The 26,418-nt window shown below is 49.0% G+C and overlaps 1 protein-coding gene across 8 annotated transcripts in view; it reads left to right on the top strand.

The window, feature by feature from the left end:
* Positions 1 to 3,007: 3,007 nt before the first annotated feature.
* The window catches only part of P4HA2 (prolyl 4-hydroxylase subunit alpha 2), a 34,959-nt gene continuing 11,548 nt past the window's right edge, over positions 3,008 to 26,418 (top strand). For 2 of the 8 annotated variants that reach the window (XM_032258709.1, XM_032258655.1), the window contains exons 1-7: positions 12,199 to 12,297; positions 12,993 to 13,089; positions 13,481 to 13,632; positions 19,974 to 20,213; positions 21,164 to 21,357; positions 22,500 to 22,676; positions 26,207 to 26,277. In XM_032258709.1, coding sequence (XP_032114600.1) covers positions 12,216 to 12,297; positions 12,993 to 13,089; positions 13,481 to 13,632; positions 19,974 to 20,213; positions 21,164 to 21,357; positions 22,500 to 22,676; positions 26,207 to 26,277 — 1,013 coding nt within the window. In that variant the 5' untranslated portion in view covers positions 12,199 to 12,215. Of the gene's footprint in view, positions 3,302 to 3,856; positions 3,995 to 12,068; positions 12,093 to 12,198; positions 12,298 to 12,992; positions 13,090 to 13,480; positions 13,633 to 16,436; positions 16,575 to 19,973; positions 20,214 to 21,163; positions 21,358 to 22,499; positions 22,677 to 26,206; positions 26,278 to 26,418 lie in introns of those variants that run through there. The other 6 variants (XM_032258375.1, XM_032258448.1, XM_032258529.1 and 3 more) reach the window with 6 other exon arrangements.

Consider the following 26,418-nt stretch of genomic DNA (forward strand, 5'->3'; position numbering starts at 1 on the left):
TACTGGATGGAGGAAGTGAAGCCACAAAGGCAGAGGTATCTTCTGGGTGGAGGCAGGTAGAGGAAAAGGAATATAAAAACAAATGAACGACCATTTCCTGCAAGGCAGGAAGACCAAAGAGACATGATCCTCAGAAGTTCTACCCCTTCTCAAGCCCTCAGAGTTTTAGGAAGATATCTAACCAATGCTGTGGTCCTGAGCTGCCAAGACTCCGAGAACCTGTGGAGGTATTATTCATGCCTTTGGAGACTAATTCCTACAGTGTGAAGCAAGGTATTGAGGAAATATCTGTCCATTCAAGTAGTTAGCAAATATTTATCGAGCCCAGTTCTGTGGTGGGTGCTGAGAACATGGTGATGGACAAAGGCAGGCATAGTTTATGTACTCCTAGACCTCCCGGGCAGTGGGGGAAGACATTACCCAAGCGATCATTCAATTTTATCAACTGTGGCAAGTGTTATGAAGCACACAGGGACATGAAAAGCTGTTATGGGAGGTTTTTGTTGTTTTTTTTGAAACAGTCTCACTGTTGTCACCCAGGCTGGAGTGCAATGGCGCAATCTTGGCTCACTGCAACCTCTGCCTCCCTGGTTCAAGCGATTCTCCCACCTCAGCCTCCCAAGTAGCTGAGATTACGGACACTAGCCATCATGCCCGGATAATTTTTGTATTGTTGTAGAGACGGGGTTTTACCATGTCAGCCAACTCCTGACCTCAGGTGGATCCATCTGCCTCGAAGTGATGGGATTACGGTCATGAGCCACTGTGGTCTGTTATGAGAGGTTTTGACCTACTCAGGGAAGTGAGGAAAATCTCTGCCTCTGAGGGGATCTGAAGATTTTAATCAGGGAGGGAGAAATTTTTTTTCTAGACAGGAAGAACAGCATGTATAAAGGTCTGTGGTGGGGAGGAGGAATGGCCAGTTAGAGGAACTGGAGGAAGTTCAATGTGGCTATAGAAGTGAGCAGAGGCAAAACCATGTGGAGCCTTATAAACCACTTTTCGATGTTTCAAGAGCAGTGCAATTTCCTAGCTTCAAGTAATGGGCTCAAATCTGCATTTTGAGATCATCATGGTTGTAGTGGAGAGATGAAAGGGAACAAAAATGGAGGGGCAGCCAGTCAGGAAAGTGTTGCCATCACTCAAGTGAAAAAGGATGGAGAGAAATGGGTGGATTACAGGAGATTTAGGGCTAAAATTGAACAGACTTGGGATATAGATGAGTAGGGTCTGGGGGTGAGGGAGAGGGAGCTGCCAAGTATGACTCCCAGGCTTCTGGTTAGGTAACTCATGGGAAGTATCTCCTTCAGTATAGCAGGGAAGACAGCATGTGTGGAGTGGGGAGATGTGGGGAAGAACAATAACTCTGGTTTGGACATGTTGTCATTGAGGTGCCTGTGGACACTCAAGTGGGGATGTAGACTGAACAGTGAGTTATATGAATCTGGAGTTCAGCAGTAAGGATAAGGGTAAAGAGATAAATTTGTGTCACCTGTGTGTATAGGAAAACAATAAAGAGAAAAGGGAAACGGAAAGCCTAGACCTGAGCCTTGAGGAACCCCCAACCTTTACTAATGGGGAGAGGAGGATGCTAAAGAAGCTTGAGCAGAGGTGGCCAGAGAGAATGAGGGGAAACCAAGGAAAATGAGTGATCCAGGGGGGCAGTGGTCATCACTGGGTGTCAAACACTGCTCAGGGACCTGGCAGATGAGGTCTGAAGAACAGTCATTGAATTTAGAGATTAGAGGCTATAGTTTATTGAGACCTGGTTTGTTGCTGTTAGGGGACTAGAAGGCTGACTGCAGGGCCTGAAGAGTGGGAGAGATGTGAGGATGAGGCGGCAGCTCTTTCAAGGAATTTTGCCGTGGTTGAGGACAGAGACACTCAGTGGTGTCGAATGAGGGTTTTGTTCCCATAGTAGAGGCTTGAACATATTTATAGGCCAATGGGAAAGAGCCAGTTGAGAGCAGGTGGTTGTGCCTTCAGGAGAGAAAAGTGATGACCCATGAGGCAAGCTCCTGAGAAGGGGGAGATGGAAGGAAGCTTCTGTGGATGTAGCAGATGCAGGAGGGTTTCTGCGTGGTTTTAGCCCGGCTTGGGCCAGCGGCTGACACAGGCCGGAATGGAGACTTATCCGTGTTTTATGTGTATTTCCAAGTGCGTGCTCCTTTCCCCAGGTCTGGGCCGCCTGCCTGGCCCCTGTGCCATAGGGAATATCCACACTGGGCCTGGGCGGAGGCTGGGCAAGCTCTGGGCTTGCTCCCTGATGAGATTCTCAGACCTTGTTTCCCCTCATTCATGAGAGGAATGTTCACAGAGCAGGCGTGGGAACCTGCCTGGCCGCCAGGGCCTCCTCCGGCTCAGGCTGAGGTGTGCTGCATCTCTGTTCTTATTCCGTTCCAGACTGGACTGGCTGAACCAGGTGTCCACTCTTTTTGACCGATGGCATAAAGAAAGGTTTGGGCAACCCAGTGCCCCCCAGATTGTTACCGCCCCCCTCCACCCCTTCCCAGCCTTTGATGGGCCCCCTTATCAATCCATCATCCCTGCACATTATACCAGGACTGCCTGAACCGGATCCCGGGACTCTGAACCCTTCTGGGAGCTCGGCCCTGAGGATGGGCCACCCAGTCTTGGTCTCCAGGGTGTGGGCCCCAGGTCCCTAGTCTTCCTCAGAGTCTTCTCCACTGGTCCGCCTCCTCCCCTAATACCCAGTTCCTAGCCAGGGTGACCCCAGTCTCCTGTAACAGCCTCACTGTGGTGGTGCTGGGAAGAAGGGGCCCGTGTTCCCGGCAGGGCACCCCAAGCAATGGGCATGAGCGGAGGCAGGGAAATCCGTCAGCCTCCAGGGGACGCTCTCCTCACAGCCCCGGCGCGGGAATCGGGTCGTGGCGACCTCACCAGGGGCCAGGGGGCTGGGAAGGAGGGCGGGCCAAGGCCCGCAGGTGGGGGCGCGCCAAAGCCAGGCGGGCGCGGACTACGTGCGGTGGGCGGCAGGCGGCATGAAGGGTGCAGGCGGCCAGCTCCGGCTCCGGCTCCGGCTCCGGCTCCCGCTCCTACGCGGTCCGGTAGCCTGGGCGTACCCAAGGGTCGCAGAGGACAGCGACCCCCGCCAGGGCCCTCGGAGCTCGGAGCCGGGACGCAGGCGGGCGTGAGGAGCGTGAGGTAGGGACGTGGCTGCGGCTCAAGTGGGCGGAGCCCCGGCCGCGGCGGGAGGCGGAGCCGCCGAGGGAGGAGGTGCCTAGTGGACTGGGCGACGCCGCGGGAGGTTCTGGAAACGCCGGGAGCTGTGAGTGTTCAGGTGAGCGCCCCGCCGGCTCAGCCGCCAGATCAGCCCCGGGGCTGGGGCGTGGGCAGGGGACGCTGGACCGTGCGTTCTGCCCACGCGGGGCTGAAAGTTAGGGACCCGGGCCGGGGGTCGCGCCAGTAGCCTCCCACAGCGCACTTCGGGCCGCAGCCCCGTGTCCTCCGCCCTGTTTCTGCAGCCGTCTGGGTTCCTGTCCCGCTGCCCGCACGCCTTCCCGAGCTCAGAGTGGTGAGGTCAGCGGCACCCTTCGTGCCGTCCGCTCGGCTGTCGGGCGGGGCTGGGAACTTGGCGGTCTTTCCTTGTCGGGCTCCCGGGAAGCGGCGGCCTGACCTCCGGCTGTCCGCTGTTGGGAGCGGGGGCGCGGCGTTCGCCTGGCCCTGAGGGGCCGGTTCTTGGTGGCGAGGCCCGCTCTGCTCCCTCCCAAGGGCTAGGAGTCCGAGGTCTTGTCTGGGCAGGGTCCAGCTTGGAGCCCATTAGATGGGCATTGGATCAGAGAGACTTTTCTCATCCAGACATCCCTGTGGAACCTGCGTTGTTTTTCCTTGGCAGCCGCAGAGACCCGTGAAAATTCGTTAACTAGTTCAACAAACGGGACCTTTCTGTGTGCCAGAGACCGCAAGCAGTTGCTAACCGTGGGACAGGCGGACTGGAAGAGCTAGCGGGAAGGTCCAGACCCAGAGCAGTGTGGTGAGCGCTGTGCTAGAAGGGAATAAGGGCTGTGGGTATTTGGTAGAGGACTGGATGCCTCCGGCCAGAGGACTTCTGGAGGAGGTGACCCATGAGCTCAGAAGAAGGCTGGCAAAAGGGCAGCGTGGACGGAGGAACAGCCTATGTGAATGGGAACAGAGACCTTGGCCAATGTCATGCCTTATGGCATTGTAGTGTAAGCAAGGTGATGGGGAAGGGACACTGTAGGGGATAGCTGTCCATGAATGCTGTCCACAAGACCCTGGAGTGAGAAGACAGTGGTGCCTGGTACTGTGTCCTGCATGTGTAAGATGCCCAGTTGACCCTTGCATCATGAGCCTGGATCAGGGCATTTCCTGCCCCAGGTATTGCTGGGCAGCCGGGGTGGGTCTCTGGCCTTTGTATTCTATTTGACCCTTTAAGATAGTGTAGGAGAGCAATGGAATCTCTCCCAAGACTGAGATTGTTGTCTTTTACTGTAGAGTGACACCTGAGATTTGTGCTTCTTGATATAGACCACCTGGGGCCTCAGCCCCAGCCCTCTTGTAGGAGATCCTGGTCCTAAGAGCAAGAGTTGGAGAACGTTACTGTGTAGCTTGGGGCATTATTAAATGTCCCAGACTTTGCAGAGATCCATTGTTCACCTAATAATTTATAGGATGTTTTCGGGATCTGCTGCTTGTTCTCAGCCTGTATCTCATCTGACACAACAGGTTCCATAATTTAGTCTCTGTTAAATGAGCCAGGATTTCCTTTGGCTTATACTTAAACTGCCCCTGAAGTGTCCAAGGTGCAGCCTCTCTCTGTGGTTCAGGGCCTCAGGGCCCAGTCTGTCTGCTTCTCCCCACTCACAGAATATTTGGTCTCTGAATTCTTTTTTTTAAAGGCCTCTTTGCTCTTACACAGCCAAGAGTGTCCACTCTGTGGCCCAGCCAGTGAAGCCACGTAGCAAGGACGGAGTAAGTTGGCTGGGGGCCTCATCCCAAAGATGCTGTTGTAGTGGATCACCCTAGTTCTCCAAGAGCTCTGTATGCAGACTCAGTGACAATTAAGCTGAGGCATTGTCTGTGGCATGTGATATGCCCTTGTATCCTGTAGAAAGCTCTGCATTGGGGTACTCTAGACAGTGCTTACTTAGTCACCTATTTAGACTTGCCCCAGCAGATCAGTTCATCCCTTGAGTGCCTTCTGCCTGTTTGGCTTCTGACTAGAGTGTGCCTGGGGCTGGAATGAGGGAGGAGAGAGAGGAGGTGGCTGAGGCACTATTCTTGCCTGTGGGTAGCTCATGCTCTGAGATTGCTGCTTCATACTGACAGCTGGCCATGTGCCAGGGGAGGAGCCTGGCTGTGCTAATCAAAGGAAGAGACTGTGGGTGCAGCTCTGAGGAATGAATCAGGTGAGGGAATCTAGGGTCTCCTCATTTCCTAAGAAGGCCTCTGTTTTTCACTATGCCTTCCCACATCCTTGGGAGGGTCTAAGGCTAGAGGCAAGGCCTTGGCTGATTTGTGGCCACGCTGGCTGATAGTGTGCAGAGGGCTTGGGGGTGTGTCCCTGGCTCCTGGTATCTGTCAAGAGTTTACTATTATGCAGATGGAAGTTGGCAGGAAAAGCTGTGAGGCAAGCACGTGCAAGCCCAGCAGAGTGCTGGAGTGAGAGTTAAACTTCGGAAAAGTTGCTCACATCTAGCAGTTTGGACATTTGACGTTCCCTAGGGTAAGACATCAGCCTGTCCTAGAGCAAAGAGGGCTGGAAGGGCCTGTGGTCTGTAGGCTTTGTGCTAGGGACTTGGAATGAGGGATAGAAAGACAGTTTGTGTGTGTGTGTGTGTGTGTGTGTGTGTGTGTGTGTGGTTTTTTTTTTTTTTTTTTTCTTTCTCCTCAGAGCAGAGGAGAATGAAAAGTCTGGACGATATACTGGAGCCCTAGAAGAGAGGTCTTGTTCTGTGGTGTCATTGAAGGGCAGAGGATTAAGTGTTTGGGTAGAGTGCTCTCTAGCTCAGATGGAATCTGTCTGAGTCTGGTAACAGGCCAGCATCTGCTTTGGGCCTTTCAGGAAGTGCTTGCTTAGACTGTGGCCTGTTTTGTACCTGGAACTCTGAGGGCCAGGGTGTAGTGGAGATCCTCAAGCCTGGGTACTTGTAGGAGCCTGGAATGAGCAGGTCAGAGGCATATAAGTGCATGAGATCCTAGAGTATTGATCTAATCCCCTGCCTTTTGCTAGAGAACGTTCCTTGATGAGCTTTAGAGCCAGTGATTGACCAGTTCCAGCGTTATCCCCTGATGATGAGTGTACTTACATTATACCTGACTCCAGTCTCTCCTGAATTAAATGTTTCATCTCATGTGGTGCTTCTGGGATGTGGAGATTGCCCAATTTCTGTCTTGTTTGCATCTACACTGTCCCCTAGTCTGGATCTTCTTTCTCACCCAGGAATCAGCTAATTTGGGCTGGGCAGCTGACTGCATTAGGTCCACTGATGTTTCTCTGATGCCCTTGTTACTAATGATTGACATAAATTATGCCTGGTGCTGGGCTACCTGCCAACATCTGTCATCACATTCAGTCCTCACAACAGCCCTATGAGATATAGGTCCTAGTATTGTCTAGGACCTATATATATATGATATATATGGGGAAACTGAGGAATCCTATAATTTATCCAAGGTCACAAAGCCAGGAAGTGGCTTAGAACTGGGGTTTAACTCTTGGTCTGTTTGACCCTGGGGCAGGTGTGCCTATCCATTTGACTATACTGCCTTGCCCTGAGCTGGACTGGTTGGTTATTTGTGAGTTCTGTGATGTCTAGGGTAGAAGCGACTGCCTATCTGATCTTAAGGGACCATGTTGCTGTTTTCTGGGTTCATGTCTCATTCTTCCTCCCTTTGGTGAGATCCAGCCAGAGATGTTGTGGACCTACTGTATGAATCTTTGGTGTAACCCATGATAATGTCCTTAACCTAGGCAGGCGTGCTCTTCCCGGGCAAAGTGTGGCTCCCTGTTTGGGAGTTTATTTCACTGTAAGGTAACAGATATGTTACTGAATAGGACTGGATGGCCGCAATATCTAGCAGAGTGTGTTTTGGGTTTGAGTCTTGGTTCTGTCATTGATTTGCTGTCAGATGTCAGGTATGTAGGAAACTCTCAACCTTAGCTGTTTGTCTTTTATATCTCTCTTATATCTGAAATAGTTATCTAGCTTATAAGGTTTTGGTGAGAATTAGATGGCAGAAATGAAAGATTTTTGGAAACAAATAGTGGTTATCTCAGACTAGGTTCCCAGGAAACAGCCTGAGGCAGAGCTTAAGTACTTAATGCTTTATTGGAAGGTGTAATTGCAGGGCAGCCAGGGTGAGGGAAAAAATGTGAGGTGTAGGCGGGGTGTGGTGGCTCATGTCTATAATCTCAGCACTTTGGGAGGCCGAGGTGGGTGGATTGCCTGAGGTCAGGAGTTCAAGACCAGCCTGGCCAATGTGGTGAAACCCCGTCTCTACTAAAAATACAAGAATTAGCCTAGCATGGTGGCAGATGCCTGTAGTCCTAGCTACCCGGGAGGCTGAGGCAGGAGAATCCCTTGAACCTGGGAGGTGGAGGTTGCAGTGAGCCAAGGTCTCACCATTGCACTACAGCCTGGGCGACAGAATAAAAGAAAAAAAAGTGAGGTATGGAGGAGGATGGAAGGTGGTGTTTTAGCAAGCTGGCTACTCTACACAGACATACACTCAGTTCACTATGAGGGCCCTTTGGTAGCCACTGGGGAGGTCAGTCTGGTAATTCATCAGAGTCAGGAGATAGTGAGAAGAATCAGAGATTCTGGCATGGGCCTGCATGGTCTCCTCTACTGGGCTGAGGCAAAGCAAATGGCCTGGCACCTGGGAGATGGGTGAGACCAAGAGGGTGCAAGGTGGGACTCAAGATGCATCTTAAATATAGTGGATTTTATCCTTTTTATGAATTAGTCTAATCCAGACTGCCAGGTCTCTGCCAAGACTGTGACTGAAAACCCAACATGGCTTTTGCATGTCAGTTTTAACAGCCTTCTCTGCTGTTTCATTGTCTAGTTACTGAAGCATGACTTTGTGATGTTGATGGTATCCAGGTGGGGAAGTGGAAGTCAACCACTGTTCATGTACCAGATAGAGAAAGTATGTAGATAGACAGAGATAAACATCTTGGCCTTATGAGGTTCTTGGTGAAGGAGAATATTTTTCACATAAAGTAGTTGTCGAAGATACGAAACCTGGCTTGGTGAGATGAGGCTGGAGAGGGCAGCAGGGCCAAGTGATGCAGTCAAAGGACCCTTTGGGCTAAAGAGTTTGGACTTTATCCCGATGGCAGTAGAGGGCCAAAGGAGAGCTTTGATAAACCATGCTGGCCACTTTGTAGAGCAGAGGTGGGAGGAAGGCCAGACGAGATGTGGAGAGGCCAGTGTAATGGGGGCCAGGATGGCTATAGGGGAGATTAGGGGTGGCTCAGATCAGGGTGATGACTGAGGCTCAGGAGAGTAGGATGCCCTCCATGACAGAAGCTTGTGGGCCTGAATGGACATCCACATGCTTTGGTAGTGGAGTCTCCTGGAGCCTCTGGATCCTTTTAGATGGAACACACAGGTTCTTTTAGCTCTGTTGTCCTAGAGTTGAGGGTGGTGGGGGGGCCATGTCCAGTTAGATTTTCCCTCTTCACAGAAGGCAGGCAGCTTCTTGTTCAGTGCCAAGCAAGACCAGTTTGTTCTCAGCAAACTCATGTTCTGTCTCTAGGCTGTTAAATACATTGTTAAAACTCAAGCTGTTGCATTTGGGTTGCAGCTGGGAGCTTGGCAGAGGTTCTGCCTGATGAGGTAAGGAGAGAAGCTAAGGACGTTGCTGGTTTGCAGCTGGAAATATCTTTCCATGGCCATTTGGCCAGGTTGTAAATGTCTTTTCCAAAGAGCAGGCTTGTTGGGACCTCTGGTTGTATGTCTTGGAATTGCCCTGTTTTTAGAAACAGTGCCAGTCGCCTGATGGGTGAATCACTGTTGCTGGGGTGTTGGCAGGTTTTGCAGGACTTCCCTGTGGGGGTCCAAACACTGGGGCTGGCAGAGCCCCTTTGGAGTCTATTTGAGAAGGGCCTGCTTTGGTTTTTTTACATTTTAAGCATATTGTAATATAATTTTTAAAATTGCTGTAGAATTTCTTATAGAAAGATTAGAGAAATAAATAAGCATAAAAAGAAAAAGAAATTACTTCACTAAGATTTAGCCAGATGTATGACCCTTTTCTTGCATCTCTCTATATGTACACATACATTAATTCTTCCTTACAAAAATGGAATTACAGACTGCATATTATTTGGGTATTATCCACTTTTCTCACTTAACAGTATGCTTTGATCTCTCCATGTTGATATACAGTATTCATTTTTAATGTACTCCATAAAAACTCGTCGTATAGAAGAAATGTAAAATCTTCTATTGTTGTAGTTTCCTAATTTGAGCAAGCTTGTGGTGAAGTATTTTTTGTTGTGTTTCAGCGTGGACAGACATTGTTCTACACTCTGAGGATGCACCACGGATAAAACTCAGTATTGGTTTTATGCTCAAGGTTGGTGTTACTTTGTTTTTCAAAAAAGAGAGTTTGACATTGCTTACCTCCAGATTTATTCTGCTTGGATTTTGAGGGTTTCTGAGAAGGCTTTTGGCAGCACTAGACACTTTGTAGGGGAACTGGGCAGGTACACATACTTTCACCTACTCTGTCTTAAGCTGTGGACATAGTTATAAGGTGGGATGGGATTTGGCCTTTCCCACATTGTGGGGCACAGTCCCTCTTGGATTCTGCCCCTTTCCATTCTGACCCTAATTAGAGGACCTTTTATACAAAGCCTTTTGAGTTAAGGGGCCCAGAATTGGGAGAAATGGGATAGGGCTCCAGAGTAACCCTGCCTGAGATGGCAGTGTTGATGTGGCAGTCTGGGAGCTGCTGCTTGGAGGTGCCCAGCTCTCCAGGCTAGCAGAGTTAGTTATCCCCTTCTCCCACCAGAGCAAGACTTTGCAGGCTCTTGGTTGGTAAGTCGTCTGTGATTACCTGTGATTCTTTGAGGCTCCGCCCAAGCCCCATCTGTGATCCTTTGAGGCTCTGCCTTCAGGCTGAGATTCAAGGATGGGCTCAGTCTAAGCCAGACAGCACATTCCAGAGAAATGACAGCTGGTATTCATGTAATGAAGAAACCTGGCTTTTCCCTGAGTGCTGTAAGGTATGAACCATAGACGATAGAAGCAGAATGATTTGAAAGGAATGGACAGACTTCTTCCTCCCCAGAATTTATCTGGCCTCTAAAAAGGTATGCAGCTGGAACTGGAGACACACCTGGGGAGAGATGCTGGGTTCCCTACTTCCAACCATGTCTAGTTTGGAATTCTGCCTGAGCCCTGCTCTCCCACCACCCCAGCTCTGAGGAGCAGTCAGCTGCTCCCTTTCTGTCCACAGATAAATCCTCCCAGCTTTATGTTTTTACTGTCTCCTCCCTATACACATATAGAGGTGCTGAGCCTGAGCCAGTCAAGCCTTTTGAGGAACAAGGAACAGACACCCAATCCCTTAGATGTAAGGGGCTTGTGTAAGCAAGGAGAGAGGGCTTCTGAAATCCTGGGATAGAGAAGACAGTATAATAAGGCCTTGGAGCAGACCTGTGGCTAGAACCAGGAGGGTCTGGACGACTCTGCCTTGGGGCCAGCCCAGGCCTACTTACCTTCTCTTGATGACTTACTTTATTCTGCTGCTCTAACTCTCTAATGGACCCCTTAGCACAATACTCCCTACCCTGCAGCAGGATGCAGGTTGAAAGATAATTGTCCTGTGTATCTTAGGACCCCCCCACACCTAGATTGTGACAGGAAGGCTTCAGCTCTGCAGACATTTGGCATAGGCATGAACACATAGGGCCGTTCACTTATTCTTTCCTTCTGATAGAGGATCCCATTTGGGGATGGGAGTTGTGGTTGGCCTTCTCTGGGCCTAACCTGGAATCTCAATGGATTAGGATTTCTTCTGAAAGGGTAAGTTGAGGAATGGTGGGTGTGCTGTGTGTCTAATCAAGTGTGTCAGGCAAAAAATTGATGAACCGGCATTAGCTTGGTCTTAGAATTCTGTCAGATAAGGCTTATGTTTTTTGGAGAAGCATTTGTATTTCCTTTGTTTTGCCTGTTTTTCTCTTAGTATATTTCTATTTGAGCACTCCATTGGGATTTAGCTAAGTAGGGCAGGAGGAAGACCAGCAGAGCTAGGGTACAGATGAGTGCTCGTCCTCCAGCACAGTCTAGGCTGCATGGCTGAGCTGGGAGACGATAGCTGAAGCTTCTGTTGTGGACTGAGGTTTACTGCCCGTGGGGCTTGTCTCAGGTTGTGCCCAACTATTTCTGGGCTGATGAGAAGACAGTAGCTGGCCTCTCGCCCAGCCTTCGTTTTTGGCCATGTGTGGCATATTCATTTTTGCATCCTGAGTGCCTAGATCAGTGCCTGGCATCTGCAGGTCTTCAGTAAATATTTGTGAATGAATGGTGACTGGCCAGTGAGGACAGTGTCTGCCAAGGAGCCTTACTACAGGAAGAACACTGTCTGCCCAGGAGGCCGTTTCCCCTGACTGCTCTCTCTCTGGCAGGTGCAGACTGGCAGGCGTTAGTTTTGTTCCTCTTCTGGCTGGCCATCTATTGTACACCTTAATTTGGATATTGGTACCCTGGAGGATATTGTGTCAAATTGTCTTTCCATTATTGTCTTTCCTGTACTGTCACCTCCTTGGGGCAGGGACTGGTTCCCCAGAACCTGGCACTGTCCTAGCATATGTGTTAGAAGGTAGGATAGAAACAAATAGCAGTCTGTGAAATAAGGAGTGGGCCAGAATCTTGGACTGACAGACCCTAGGAACCAGACCCCACTGTGATTCTGCCTTCTCATGGTACAGGTGGTTGCTGAGAGTTGAGAGGATGGACTTTCTCCATAGGGCACATAGCCTTCCAGAGCAGGGACCAGAATTGAGCACACATCACTGGCTGCATACCCTTTGTTCTTTCTGATGGTGATCCTGAATATCCTTTTTAGCTTCTGTGTGCTAGGCCAGGATCTTGGTATGTTTGAATGTATGCATATGTGTGCACATGCCTATGTGTCTCCTCACCTAAATTATTCTTTTTCACTTTGTTGATTCAGCGATTGTCTCTGAATGCCTTTCAGACACTTCCTCTGTGACCATGAAACTCTGGGTATCTACATTGCTGATGGCCTGGTCTGGTGTCCTGAGCTGTGTGCAGGCTGAATTCTTCACCTCTATTGGTATGTGCCAACAGGACTATTGTCTGCCTGACACCTTGGCTCACATGCCATGGATGTCACTGGCTGCAGCCTGTTCTCATTCAGAGTGGGATGGCCTTAACTACTGTTTTTGACCAGTTCTGAGGAGAGTGGAACTTGAAGAATTGCGGTTTTTCCTACTAAGATCCCAATGATCTGGATGTTTGGGGAGCCAGCTGTCTGAATTGGGTCTTTCTCCTTGGGAAGTGCAGGTGGCACTTGGACTCTCTGGTCTTCTTGACCACCTCGCCCATGGACCAGAGAGTGGTTCTGAGCAGCAAATCCTTTGTGTCCTGAGGATCAAGCTTTCCTATCCTTCTGAACTTAAGTTCAGAGCTTTTTATCGTGTAATGAGCTCCCAGGATATCCATGCCCCAGTGTCATGACCAGCTGGGTAACAGTGGGAGAATGAGATTTAGGGCTGCTTTTTGAGTGGCGTCCAGTGCATTTATCTCAAATATCTCATTGGTGCCTCTGCCTCTTTATTCCTGAAGTTGAGAGATAGGATGCCTTGAGTGCCTAGGCCCTCTTTAACTTCAAGCCCCCATGATCCCCAGAGAGCTGACATGTTCTTATCCCAGGGGACTTGCATCTGTACTGGTGTTCTGTGTCCCAAGGAAGGAGGCTGAACATCCCTCATCCGAGTCTCACTGGTCCCTTTCTTCTCTCCCTTGCAGGGCACATGACTGACCTGATTTATGCAGAGAAAGAACTGGTGCAATCTCTGAAGGAGTACATCCTTGTGGAGGAAGCCAAGCTTTCCAAGATTAAGAGGTGTCCTAAGTCTAGTTGTCCCTTTTTCCCCTCTGCCCCTCAAGGAACAAGGAAGCCATCCAGGATACCTATAAGAGGAAGCCCTTGAGAGGGTGATGTGGGGCTGGCCTGGTTACTTCATGCCAGTCCTTGAGAGTAGCTAAGTACATGGGCTAAGAAGACATTGTTTATTTTCTTTCTATTTAAGACTTTTCCCTTATGTTGGGGGTCCCAGCTCTTATGTAGATTAAAGGACTAGAAATATCTGTGGGGAGTTACTGTATTCATTTTTCATTGCTTCTTGATGAAAAGCGCCCCAGAACGTGGCACCAGGGAATTCTCACCAGGGAAATTATCACAGGTCAAGACCTATGTGGGATGCATTAGCCTTCCTTTTCCTCTGGTTCCATAGCTGGGCGAACAAAATGGAAGCCTTGACTAGCAAGTCAGCTGCTGATGCTGAGGGCTACCTGGCCCACCCTGTGAATGCCTACAAACTGGTGAAGCGGCTAAACACAGACTGGCCTGCGCTGGAGGACCTTGTCCTGCAGGACTCAGCTGCAGGTGAGGGACGGTGAGCAGATGCTTGAGTGAGCCCATATGTTTGTGTGTTCATGCCTGGACTGTTGTGTCTGAGCCTGTCCTGGGTCTGGGTGTTGGTGGGCAAGTGCATTGTGTAAACAGGACCCTGCTGGTTTCATGGCTCTCTTCCTTCTCTGTGGGAACCTGGAAGTTGACTGTCCTTGGCGTTTAACATGTAATGATGGTCAATTCTTTTTTTAGTGTCTGTCTTTTCTTTTCTTTTTTTTTTTTGCTAATGACATTTTCCCAATTGTACTTTAGTGATATATGTTTATGGAAAAGTCAGAAAACACAAAAACAAGAGAATTATAATTCTTAATCCAATTTCCCAGTAGTAAGCACTATTAAAAGTATAGTTTTTTTACATAAGCATATACATTTTAAAAAATGGAACTATACACATATACCAGGGCATGCAAACTCAGTTGTTTTGAGGGACAAATGAATTAACAAGTGTCAGGTGGGCTGGATGATAGGACCAAGGCATGTTGGGGAGCATAGGTCTCATCTAAATTCATTCCTATTCACATCTTTTACAAACAAAGCATATCTGTTGGTAGATTTGTGACATAAGGAAAGACTGTTGCCCTTAATTTCCCAGCTTCTTTATATGCCATTTAATGTTCTTCTGCAATGTGATTTTAATGGCTGGAAGGTGATTACCTGTCAGATGGTGATAATCTGTCATACTGATAACACTGTCAAATGGGTCAAGTCATTGGATATGGGATTTTTTCTGAATTATCAGCACCTTTTTACACATCTCTTGGTGTATACTTCTGAATTTTTTTAGGGTAAATTCTTAGAAGTGATATTTACAGATCAGAGTGTGAACTTTTTAAAAGCTTCAAACTGCACTTGGTGCTTTTATTGTGATAATACTTTTTATGACTTTCCTGTCAAGAAGAAGAGATGGTAGGGTGGGCTTGGAGGTGGGCTTTTCTAACTTCTAGCCCTGGGCTTACCCCCTGGACTCACTGGCTTTTTTTTTTTTTTTTTTTAAGTGACAGGGTCTCACTGTATTGCCCAGGCTGAAGTGCAGTGGCTGTTTATTCACAGGTGCAGTTGTAGCATACTACAACCTCAAACTCCTGGCCTCACGTGATCCTCCTGCCTCAGCCTCCTGAGTAGCTGGGACTATAGGCACAGAGCCACTGTACCCAGCTCTTCATTGCCTCTTTTCCCTGAGCTGTGAATGCTGATTAACTTCAGACTAGCTGTCTCTCTGGCTGAGACATTTTAGCCCATGTGGCCAGACTGGGTTGGGCTTGGGGGCAGGGTGGCCTCTGGAAAGGGATTGGTGAGCTCAGCCAGGTTGGAGCTGTGCCCAGTGAGCTCACTGCCTCCAGAAACCACGGCTGCCTTTCCCAGACTCCCGCCTCTCTGCCTGGGCCTGCAGCTCAGAACGGGCTGTTCTGCCTGCGCGGAAGGAGACTAAGCCTACCCAGATGACCTCCCCTCTCCAATCTTGTTCTCCACACCCTATACTCCCACCATCATCTGGTTCCTTTGGAAAACCTTATAATTACCTGGAAGGAGATAGGACAGGCCCAGAGAATAGTTGGTTGTTTTCATCTCTGACTTTGAGTTCTTGCTGCTGAAATGAGTGGGGCATGCTAACAGTGTGGCTTTTCCTGGCAGCATGTTCCCCTACTCCCACCCCACCAGATCCTAAACTCTTTAGAGTTCCTTACCATGTAGGCATGAGAACATGAAAGGCAGGGTTACAGCTTATTGGTCCCTAGTCCTAGTTATGGCTGTAAATGGATGTTTAGGTCTGATGTCATAGGTGGCAGTGGATACAGCTACCCTTGGGAAGAGGTTGGGGAAGGAATGGACTTGTTGTTCCTCTCTGATTTCTCAGAAGCAGAATCGAAGGCCCTAAGTCAGCCTGGAAAGGCCTGGCTCCCACCTGGAGCCCTGAGATTGTAGGAGGTACACATCTTACTTTACAGCTAGGGCTTGGAGTCCCAGAAAAGCCTCCTTGGAGTACTTCTATGGTCAAAGACTCTCCCAGGCTTCAGGCTATGGTCTTGAGCACCATAACTGGGGAGCCCATGACCTGAACTCATTGCAGGTCTGAGTGGTGGGAGTACAGAAGAGAGCAGGCCCATTGTGGTCTCTTAGGGGACCAACTTGCTGGGCTGATGCAGCCCCACCTTGGTGCTTGGCCAGTCCAGGTGGTCCCTGAGCTGTCAACCTGGGGGGTGGGGGATGACCTCCAGGACTTTTCATCCTCACCTTTCTGGATGATAAGTGCCAGTGGTCAGTAATAAGTGGCCAGCTCAGCTGCATTCCCTTGGACTCCTCAACTTGAAATGTGGGCTGGAAGTCTGTGCTTACCTGACTAGCCCAATTATTCTGGATCAGTGTTTTCCATGGGATTCATTTTCTACTGAGTAGTTGACAGTTCCTCTCTGAGTCCTTTCCTGTGCTAGACTCAGTTATCCTCTCTATCCTCTGTTTCTTTTGTCTCCACCAGCTCTGACTGAATGCTTTGGAGCCAAGACTTCTAGACTCCTAAATATTAACCAATATGCGGGGCTGCTTCTACTTAGTTCCAAAGAGTAGTACAGGCAGTAGGTACAATGAGGAGTAAGAAAGGAAACGTTTCCATAGACTGGAGTCATTGGAGAGAACTTCCTGGTGGAAGGGGCAATAGCCTTTGAGGGAAGGGAGAGGGAAATTCCAGTAGCCAAACCCTCTTTTTGGCTGCCTCTCTGGTGCCAAGTGGAATTCTGCCCCTGGATCAAGGGTAATCTCCTGTTCTGACTCTCATTTGGAAGGTTTTATCGCCAACCTCTCTGTGCAGCGGCAGTTCTTCCCCACTGATGAGGATGAGATAGGAGCTGCCAAAGCCCTGATGAGACTTCAGGACACATACAGGCTGGATCCAGACACAATTTCCAGAGGAGAACTTCCAGGTAACTCACCACTCCAGGTGTTGCCTGTCCTGCATGTGTCTCTTCAATGGCGGGACAGGTTGGAGTCACCACCAACTTATGGCCTCTATCCTCAGGTGCACCTCTGGTGGTGATCCTCTCTTGGTTCACCAGTTGGTGCTGGTCTCCCACTCCCATGACAGGCGTCTCCCTCAGCCCCTGCCCTGCCACCTCCCTCCATGTATTAGCCAAGGCCCTCTCCTCTTGTGTCTCAGAGAAAGCCAAAGTTGCTGCTTAGGAACCCCCTTTGCCTCTGTCCCTAGAACACCACACAGATGTGCATTCAGACCTGCTTTTGTCTCCCACCATCCAATGTCTTTTCATCTAAGGATGATCTGGGCTTACTGTCCCTCTGTTCTGAGTCTTCTTAGTTACAGTCTCTGTTCCTATGCATTCTGTCTCCACCTCTCTGGGTTCTCCCCATGAGCTCACATATAGGCTCTATTCTTGCTCACCTAACACTTGCCTCCCTCAATATCTGAGACTCTTTTGAGTCTTTGCTGCTGATTCATCTCTTTTCCCCTCCTGGTTAGGCTACTGAATAGAGTAATCTATACTTTATCCACTTTCCTGGTTTCCATATGCTCCTGAACTCATTGTATCTGGCCTTTTCCCCCACTGTTCACTGATCTGTTCTTGCAAGGTCATCAGTGGCCACTTGACTGGTAAACGTAGTGGACAGGGTTCACACATTATGTTCTTTAACTTCACAGCAGCATTTGATGGATGGATTGCCCCATTCTTTGTGATGTTCTTTCCTCCTTTGAATTTTGGGATACTAATAACCTGCTTCTCTTTTAGCCTCTCTGGTCATTTTTTTCTCTCTCTCAACTGGCCCCTCTTCCACTGACTTCCCAGTGTTAGTGTTTATAAGAAGATGTTTTGAGGGCCACTAGAGACCAGTAAACACAGTGATTCCCTGTGTGAGGCCCATACAGACCCAGGTTAGTCCAGCTCCAGAGTCCCAGCTCCTCTCTTTAGACTCCATTAGAGAGAGGTCAGTTCAGGGCATCTGCAAGATGTGTTTACCCTGTAGCTTTCAGATTGGTTGCTTGGAGGAGGGAACCGCACCCTGGCGTTGACCTTTCACATTCAGGTAGCAGACTGAATGAGTGTCTTGAGTGGGGATATGGGGCAGAAGGGAATTATTCCCTAGGACTCCATCCTTACCTCATCTTCTCCCTGAGCACCTTCCCCAGGTGAGCCCAGCCATTTCCATTACCTGAGGTGGATGACATCCAAATATGTGTCTCATGCCAAGGCTTGTCTCTTGAGCTTCTAACCAGTGTAGGCAGATGCCTGTGGGACATCTTACTTCGATGTTCCATGGACTTCTTGAACTTCATGTGTCCTGAACTGAAATCCTCATCTCTTTATGAACACTTTACCTTCCCACTCACCCCTTTATCTCAGCAAAAAGGACCTCCATCCTCGGGCTGCCTAAGCCAGAATCCTAAGGCCCATGGATTCTACCTCTTTATCTCATGTCTTCTGTACTTACCCCCTCACTCCAGGCTCACACCCCTTTTTTCTCAATTTGATGATCAAAATACCATTTCACCTTGTCTCCTACTGCCAGCTCACTGCCTAAGGCCATCTTCCGTATGGTCTTAAGCACACATTTGTTCACATGAGTTCCTGATTACTGTGCTTAATTTCCAAGGCTAAACCCAACTCCTCCTGTGTGGTCTTTAGGGTCCTGCATAACCCCATTTTCTTGGCGTCCTTGCTCATTGTATGCAGCTTTCCCTATCACATAGCTGTTTTGTCTCACTCCCTCTGTAGGAATACCTTTACCCGTGTCAGCTAGGCTGCTCCATGTTTGATTGCCTGTCAGCAATCAGTTCAGCTGTCACTCTTCCAAGTGCTCTCCAGGGAGCAGACATTCGAGTTGGCTTCTGGGGAGGATGCTGAGTGCCGGGGAGCCATTCTTAGCATTCTTGGCATCTAGGAGACATGTTGATAATAGCTACTGGTCATTAACCTCCTGGGGAATCATAGGAGACATCTTCATATGTCATCTCATTGAATTCTTGGCACAAACTCTTTAAAATTGATGGTGTTATATTTATTTAGAGAGAAGGGGACTGAGACTTAGAGAGGTGTGGTAACTTGTCCATGGTCACACAGCTGGTGGGTGCCCTAGTGAGGCCAACACAGATCTAGCTTAGTCCAGCTCCAGAGCCCCAGCTCAGTCAGCTGTGCTACACTGGCCCACCAGTGCAGGTTCCTGGGCCTGCAGAGCCAGAGAAGACCTGTGGAGAGGGACAGGGGGCTCCAGGAGCCCCCTAATCCCTGGCCTACCTATGGACTCCATCTTGTGTTTACTCTCCCCAACTTCCTATTCCACGTTACTGGTTCCTGAGCCATCAGGGTAAGCAGACCCTGATCTTTGAAGCATTTAGCCTACTGTGTAGGGGTTTTATTCCAGGCAGAAAGAGGCTTCTCTGATTTCTTTTGTGTCAGTTTTGCCCAGGTTGCTGTTAATGAAGCAGTGGGGAGTCTTCCTTGCTTTCCAGGGAGAGTCACATCCCCTACTTCCCATCCATGGGATCTGCTGTCTCGTTATTCTCCGAGGAACCACACACATAGTCTTTCCCATCTTGAGCCCACCTGAAATCCTGCATCTCCCTATAGCTGCTTCTTCATATTGGCTTGAAACTATCTTCAAGGTCACTTTCCAGCACTCCCTCTACAGCAGATGACCTTTGGGTCACAAGACCCACTAAACTGATACTCAGCAAGGTCCCTGCCACTTAACAGCCAAAGCTGGCACTGCAGCCTTGGCTCTTGGCCTCCCTTGGTGTCTCTCACACTGCTCCCGCTCCCTCTGTTTCTCCTATCTTTAGTTATTTCTCAGAGTTATTCGGTGTTCTTTCTGGGTAGATGCTCCCTGGAGCTCTGGCCTCAGCTGTCTTCTCCATTCTTTCCGCAGAGTTTCCGCAAGTGATTTTCCTCACCCATGACTTGGTTGGCACTTGAATTTATGTTTTATATATTCTACTAATTTTTCCATCCTTCAGACTCATATGGCAAGCTGCCCACCAGACATCTTCTTCTCTGTGGTCCACAGGACCTTCCCACTGTCCTCAGCAATGCTTCCTGGTGGGTTTCTGGGGCTCCCCCTTAAAAAGGTCCCTTCCTACTTGGGAGACAGGGAGTCTGAGGCTAGGAGGTTGGCTGCGAACCTCAGTCTGGGGCAGAGCCATCTGTCTGTGCTCACTGTGTCAGTGGCCCTTTAGGGTGTGCGGTCTAAATGTCTGATGGAGTTCTGCTTGGTAATGACCCCCATTTAGTGGCCCAGGTTTTCCTTGAAGCAGGAATCTCCTTCCCTAACCCAGAGGCTCTTTGGAGCCTGACTATTTACCTCTCCTGCTGTAGGAACCAAGTACCAGGCCATGCTGAGTGTAGATGACTGCTTTGGGATGGGCCGCTCAGCTTATAATGAAGGGGACTATTATCATACGGTGATGTGGATGGAGCAGGTGCTAAAGCAGCTGGATGCTGGGGAGGAGGCCACCACAACCAAGTCCCAGGTGCTGGACTACCTCAGCTATGCTGTCTTCCAGTTGGGTGACCTGCACCGTGCCCTGGAACTCACCCGTCGCCTTGTCTCCCTTGGTAAGGAGATTCTAAGGTAAGGTAAGATGGGAATGGAGAGTGGCAGAGGGACTGCACTGTGCTGGCCACTACCTGACCCCTCTCCTGGGACTGAGTCAGTTTACCCTGTCACTTGGCCAGTGACTAATGCCTTAGTGACTTTAGGACCAGTCCAGCGTCTTCCTGGCTCCTTACCCACCTCAGTCCTGGCCTTAGTGTTGCCCAGTCACTGACAGATACAGTCAGGCCTGTGGCACTTGTGTTCCTTTTTGATAAGGACTCCGTGTCATGCAGGACTATGCAGGGTGGAACCTTTACTGCATCAGGAGCAGCTCAGAAGTCAAGTTGTACTTCAAGATTGCTACGTGCCAAACAGTGGCAGTGCTATTAGAGGCCTGAGGTCTAATATAGGACTTATATGGCATTGATACTTTGTGTGTCTTGTGCTGTTGAACTGAAGAAGGCCAAAAGCGCAGTGCCTTTAAAACTCATCTGCCTCTTTTTTTTTTTTTTTTTGAGGGGGAGTCTCACTCTGTCATCTAGGCTTGAGTGGCATCTTGGCTCGCTGGAACCTCCGCCTCCTGGGTTCACAAGATTCTCCTGCCTCAGCCTCCCGAGTAGCTGAGATTACAGAGGCACATGCCACTATGCCTGGCTAATTTTTGTTGTATTTTTTTTTTTAGTAGAGATGGAGTTTCACCATGTTGGTCAGGCTGGTCTCGAACTTCTGACCTCAAGTTGTCGACCTGCCTTGGCTCCCCAAAGTTCTGGGATTACAGGTGTGAGCCATTGCACCCGGTCTCTGTTGGTTTTTCAGCTATGACAAGCATACTCTGGTTAGATGCTGTGGAAGGTAGAATGAACCATGCAAGTGAGCTGCTTGGAGAGAAACCGCTTACAGAATAATTTCTCTAAATGACCTAACAGATGTTTGTGGTTTCCTTTTCTTCCTTTTTCCTTGCTTTTTCTAGACCCAAGCCATGAACGAGCTGGAGGGAATCTGCGGTACTTTGAGCAGTTATTGGAGGAAGAAAGAGAAAAAATGGTATCAAATCAGACAGAAGCTGAGCTAGCAACCCCAGAAGGCATCTATGAGAGGCCTGTGGACTACCTGCCTGAGAGGGATGTTTACGAGAGCCTCTGTCGTGGGGAGGGTGTCAAACTGGTGAGATGTGTGTGTGGGGGTGTTCAGGGTGCCAAAGCTGTGTACCTGGACTCTGGCTCTGGGCACACAGGTTTAGGGAAAGTATTCTTCATTTTGTAGGTACTTTTCTTAGTATCACCCCCAGTTTTTCACAGCATATCCTGAGGCTGACGTGGGTATTCTCTGAGGTGTAGGAAAGGAGATTATCTCCTCTCATGCCCAGGTAGAGCGTTGCTCCTGCAAGTTACCACTGAGCTTGCCTCCTTACCCCAACATGTCCCACCTTTGCTTGACTCACTGTTGTGAAGAAAATGATGAGTGGGTGTACCTCAGGCCCAAGGGTAGTCATAAGTGGAGAGTAAGTCTCTGTGGTAAAGATGCCAGCATGTACTTGAACTTGGTATTGAGCCTTCGAGAGCCCTGGGATCCTAGTGCTTCCTGAGGAGGCCCAGGTGTGACAGGCTCTTGGCCTTTTCCATGTCCTGTCTGCATGGCATTCACTGGCTCCACCACCAAAAAAGGTTTCTCCCCTGTCCCAGCCCTTCAGACCTACTCAAGTCTTCATGAAAAGGGGCAGGAATTACTCTCTGCCATGGGACTTGTGGATGTGAGGTGACCTTGGGAGAGAAGAAAAATTGTGTGATTTGTGGGGTATCATTTCATGCCATCAAGCTGAAGGGGCTTTTGTTTTCTCTTTCCTTTTTTCTTTCTTCCTTCCCTTCTTTTTCCTGTTTTCTCTCTTCTTTCATTTCTTTCTTTTTCTCACCCTGTTGCCCAGGCTGGAGTGCAGTGGTATAATCATAGCTCACTGCAGCTTTGACATCCCAGGCTCCAGCAATCCTCCTGCCTTAGCCTCCTGAGTAGCTAGGCGTACAGGTGTGCGCCATCATGCCTGGCTAATTTTCTGTAGGGACGGGGGTCTATGTCGTCTAGGCTGTTCCCAAACTCAAGGTCGCAAGCTATCCTTTCGCCTCCCAGAGTTCTGGGATTACAGGCATGAGCCACCGTGCATGCCTACCTGCTGGGACTTTTGTTTTCTTCTGTGGTGGGGTGGGATGGAGCAGTTGCTGGCCATGAGGTGAGACCAGTGTCTGCAGACAGCCAGACTTGAACTGAGGATTAGGACTCACTCAACTCAGGGCCTGTTACTCTGTGCTCTCCAGACACCCCGGAGGCAGAAGAGGCTTTTCTGTAGGTACCACCATGGCAACAGGGCTCCACAGCTGCTCATCGCCCCCTTCAAAGAGGAGGACGAGTGGGACAGCCCGCACATCGTGAGGTACTATGATGTCATGTCTGATGAGGAAATCGAGAGGATCAAGGAGATCGCAAAACCTAAAGTAGGTGTCACTATAGGTCCTTCTTGGGGCACTGAAGGGGGCAGGTCATTTCTCTTATTCCTAGCACTATGGATGGTTTGTTTGCTCACCTAGGCACCCTTTATCAATATCTAGCATGGGCTATCGTGGGGATACAGAGATGATTCAGACTCAGCCTGACCTTGTGAGTTCATGGTCCAGTGGTGAAGAAGAAGAGGGTAGCCAATGTGGACAGCCAAGTGCTATAATAGACAGTCATGCTCAGAACAGGGCAGGTCCACACTGGTGTGTCAGTTCACCTGGTTGGGAGACTGGTGTGTTGGTGAGTTTTTAGGAAATATTCCATAGGGTGCTATGAAGCTGGGTCCTGTGGAGCTCCTGATTAGGACTGTAAATGAGGCGAATGACTTGGAGGAGAATGTACATCTTTATGATATTGATTCTCTCATCCAAGAGCATGACATGTCTCCATTTGTTCATATCTTTTAAAGTTTTCTTCATATAAGCCTTGCATGTTTCTTAAGTTTATTCCTAGGTAGTTTCTTTGTTACTATTTACTTTATTTCTTCATCATTATTTTTTAACTGGTTACATTATTATATTAGTTTATTATATGCCAAACTGTTGATTTTAGAGATACATTTCATAATAAGAGCTAATATTTACTGAGTTCTTAACTGTGACAGGAACTTCTGAGTGCTTAACATGTATATTAACTGTTATGCCACAGTTATGAACAGCTGCTTATAATGATGTCACTGTCTCTGTTTTACCTATAAAGAAACAGACTCATACAGGTTGTGGCTTGTGGTTGAATTTACTTATTCCTTTTTTGGTTTTTAGCTGATTGTCTTGGGTTGCCTGGATAGTATTAACTCCTGGAAATAAGGAATGTTTTGCTTTCTCCTAATACTTTTTCCTTTGTTTTTATAGTCTTATTGAATTGCCCAGAACTTGTAGACATTAATTATATACAGTAGGCATCCTTGTCTCATTCCTGAATTTCCTGGAAATTGCTATGGTATTTTACTGCTAAGTATGCAGTTGGCTGTTGGTTTTGTATATATGTCATGTTTTAAAATTATTATTCTGCTTCTAGTTCGTAAAATATTTGTTCCCATTTGACATCTTTTCAGAGAGACATACTTGCTGCCATATCTATCCCATCACTGATGATTGGGAGGGAGGATTTAGTTGGATTCTCTATTGCTCTGCTCCTAATAGAATTGTAGTGGCCAGGAGGCTGGATGCTCATGGAGAGACCTGAAATAGGTTCCTATCCTGGCCCCTGGATTTCATCTTGGAACAACCTTGGCTTGAGGTACTAGGACATCTAGGGCTTAGAGTCAGTGGTTGGCATCATTGATGTGGCTGAGGGAAGGGGTTAGCCAGATATATGGAGAATGGGGACTAGGACTCCCCTTTCTACTCCCTGGGTCAGCTCCAGAGTCCTCCAGAAAAGAAAACTACTTTCCTGGTTGTGCCAGGGTTTCCTGAGAGATTGCTTACCTGTTCTTCAGTTTCAGACCTGAGAACATTTCTGTGTGCATGTGTGTGCATATGTGCACATGTGTGTGGCTGGGCAAAGGGTAATGTTAGGAAAACTTATATTTGAATAGAAACCATGTGAAGAGCCAAACAAGGTTGGCAGACATATTTGGCTCTTCTCATGGCTTCTATTCAAAGATAAGCTGACCTCTGCTTTCCGGAGACTGTGAGGGACAGATGCTAGTCTGGCTTTGAAGTAGAGCCAATGAGCTTAACTTGGCCTGAGGAGAATGCCTGGCAGCTGTCTGTGGGGCCTCTGGCCTGCTTTCAAAATAGCCCTGTATTTCCCCAGGGGCTCAGATCCTCTTTGTGGGTGTCAGGCCAATGCTGAGACACAGATGTTTGGATGGGGTCTGGTTGTGGCTGCAGTTTTCAGAGAGGGACTTGCATGAGTTGGAGCTCAGGAAGGGCCTTGAGTAGGAGCTTGGGAGCTATCTGTCCTGCTTGCGCTGGTCATCTTACTAGATCATGCTGCAGCAGCACAGTGTCTAGGTTGGTCTATCTCACCCCCTTACTAGCCTTCTGGTCCATCTACTCCTCTCTATCCCTTCTGCCACCCCCTGGCCCAGGCTACCATCATCTCTTACCCTGACCTCTGCCATGGCCTCCTAGCCTCCCAGTCCCCACTCTGGCCCCGCTTTAGTCAACTCTCCATGAGGTATTCACAGTGATCCATTTTGCATTCAAATTTTGAGTGTCCCTCCCTCCCCTGCATAAAGCCTTCACCATTTCTTCTTGGCCACAAGGTTGCATCTAGTCCCTAGCCCCTGCTTGTCTCTTCAGCCTGTTTTGTCTTACTACTTCCTGGAACCTTTCATCCACACTTACTGCCACACCCATTTTCATCCCCAGGCCTCTGCATTGCTGCTCCTTCCCTGTTCCTGCAATGTACCTCTGCTTGGATAATTCATGTTAACCCTTCAGGCCTCAGCTAGGTGGTCTCCTCCCCTAGGAAGCTTTTCTTGACACTATAGTCTGAGCTTCCACAGGACATTAAGTTCACCCATGCTGTGCTGCAGTTACCTGGCTGGTATTTCTGCTTTCCCAACTTGACTGAGTTGTAAGAGCGCAGGGGCCATGTCTCAGTTACCCAGTACTGTGCTAGGCACATAGTAGGCTCTTATCAATATTTATTGAAATCAAGAGGAAGTGTGTTGGGGTGGGAGTACCTGGGCCTGTGGCCCCACCCCTGTGAGGTCATTAGGACAGTCTACAGCCGAAGCACGTGGGCCTTTGCCATGTTGGCCGGCTCTGGGCAGGGAATCCTTCTTGGAGTTTTACTAAGCCTGTCTGTGGAGGCTGCGGGAGATGAAGTAGGTGAGGGGAGTGTGTGTATAGTGTGTAAATGTGTGAGTAGGTGGCTTCCAGGCAGTGGTTCACTTATTTTAACTTATAGAATCTTTTCCTGGTTTTATCATCTGACTTGTAAGGATCCCAAGGGAGTGAAAACTGTGCCATCTGTCTTTACTTGTTGAGGCTGTGGGAGCCCAGTGTGAGGTAGTGCAGCAGGAGAGTACTTCTTGGCAGATGAGGGCACTGAGGTTCAGAAAGATAGTGGAATTTGACCAAGTTGAGACAAGTACACAAGGCGGAGGCTCAGGGATAGTGGCACAGTCTGAATATGGTAGGAGTAGCTAAGCTCAGGCTGTGCTCAGGCAGGGGTGGTTCGTGGGCCTGGCAACGAAAGGGGCTAGCGAGGCAGATGCATGGATGGACAAAGCAGGCATAATTCTGCAGTCAACGCAGATCTGGAGAGGAAAAGGGATGAGCAGTGTGATGGAGCAGGGCAGTAGCCAGGATCTGACTGCAGATTGGGAATGTGGAGGCCTCAGACTCTTGCCCTCACCTGTCCTGGAGGATCTTGGGGCCTTGGCTAGAGCCATTGCCTGCAAAGCTTCCTCCACTAGCGTGGCAGCAAATCTGGTCCCAGTTCTCTCTGGGAAAATATTCAAGGCAACAACAAAAAAATCAAATCAAATCTTCCCTCTCTTCCTGCCTTCTAGCTTGCACGAGCCACTGTTCGTGATCCCAAGACAGGAGTCCTCACTGTTGCCAGTTACCGGGTTTCCAAAAGGTAAGCAAAGTTTCCAAAAAGTAAGCAAAGAATGGGGGTGGGTAGTTGCTCAAGCCCCAACTTCAGGACTTCTCAGTGCTTCCCCTGGGGATGGGTGGCTTGCCTTTTTCTGCCTGTTGGCACCTCCTCACCCCCTTGCAG

The sequence above is a fragment of the Sapajus apella genome, unplaced genomic scaffold (genome assembly GCF_009761245.1).
Source record: "Sapajus apella isolate SASKATOON/1434 unplaced genomic scaffold, GSC_monkey_1.0 scaffold1, whole genome shotgun sequence".
Taxonomy (NCBI): Eukaryota; Metazoa; Chordata; class Mammalia; order Primates; family Cebidae; genus Sapajus; species Sapajus apella.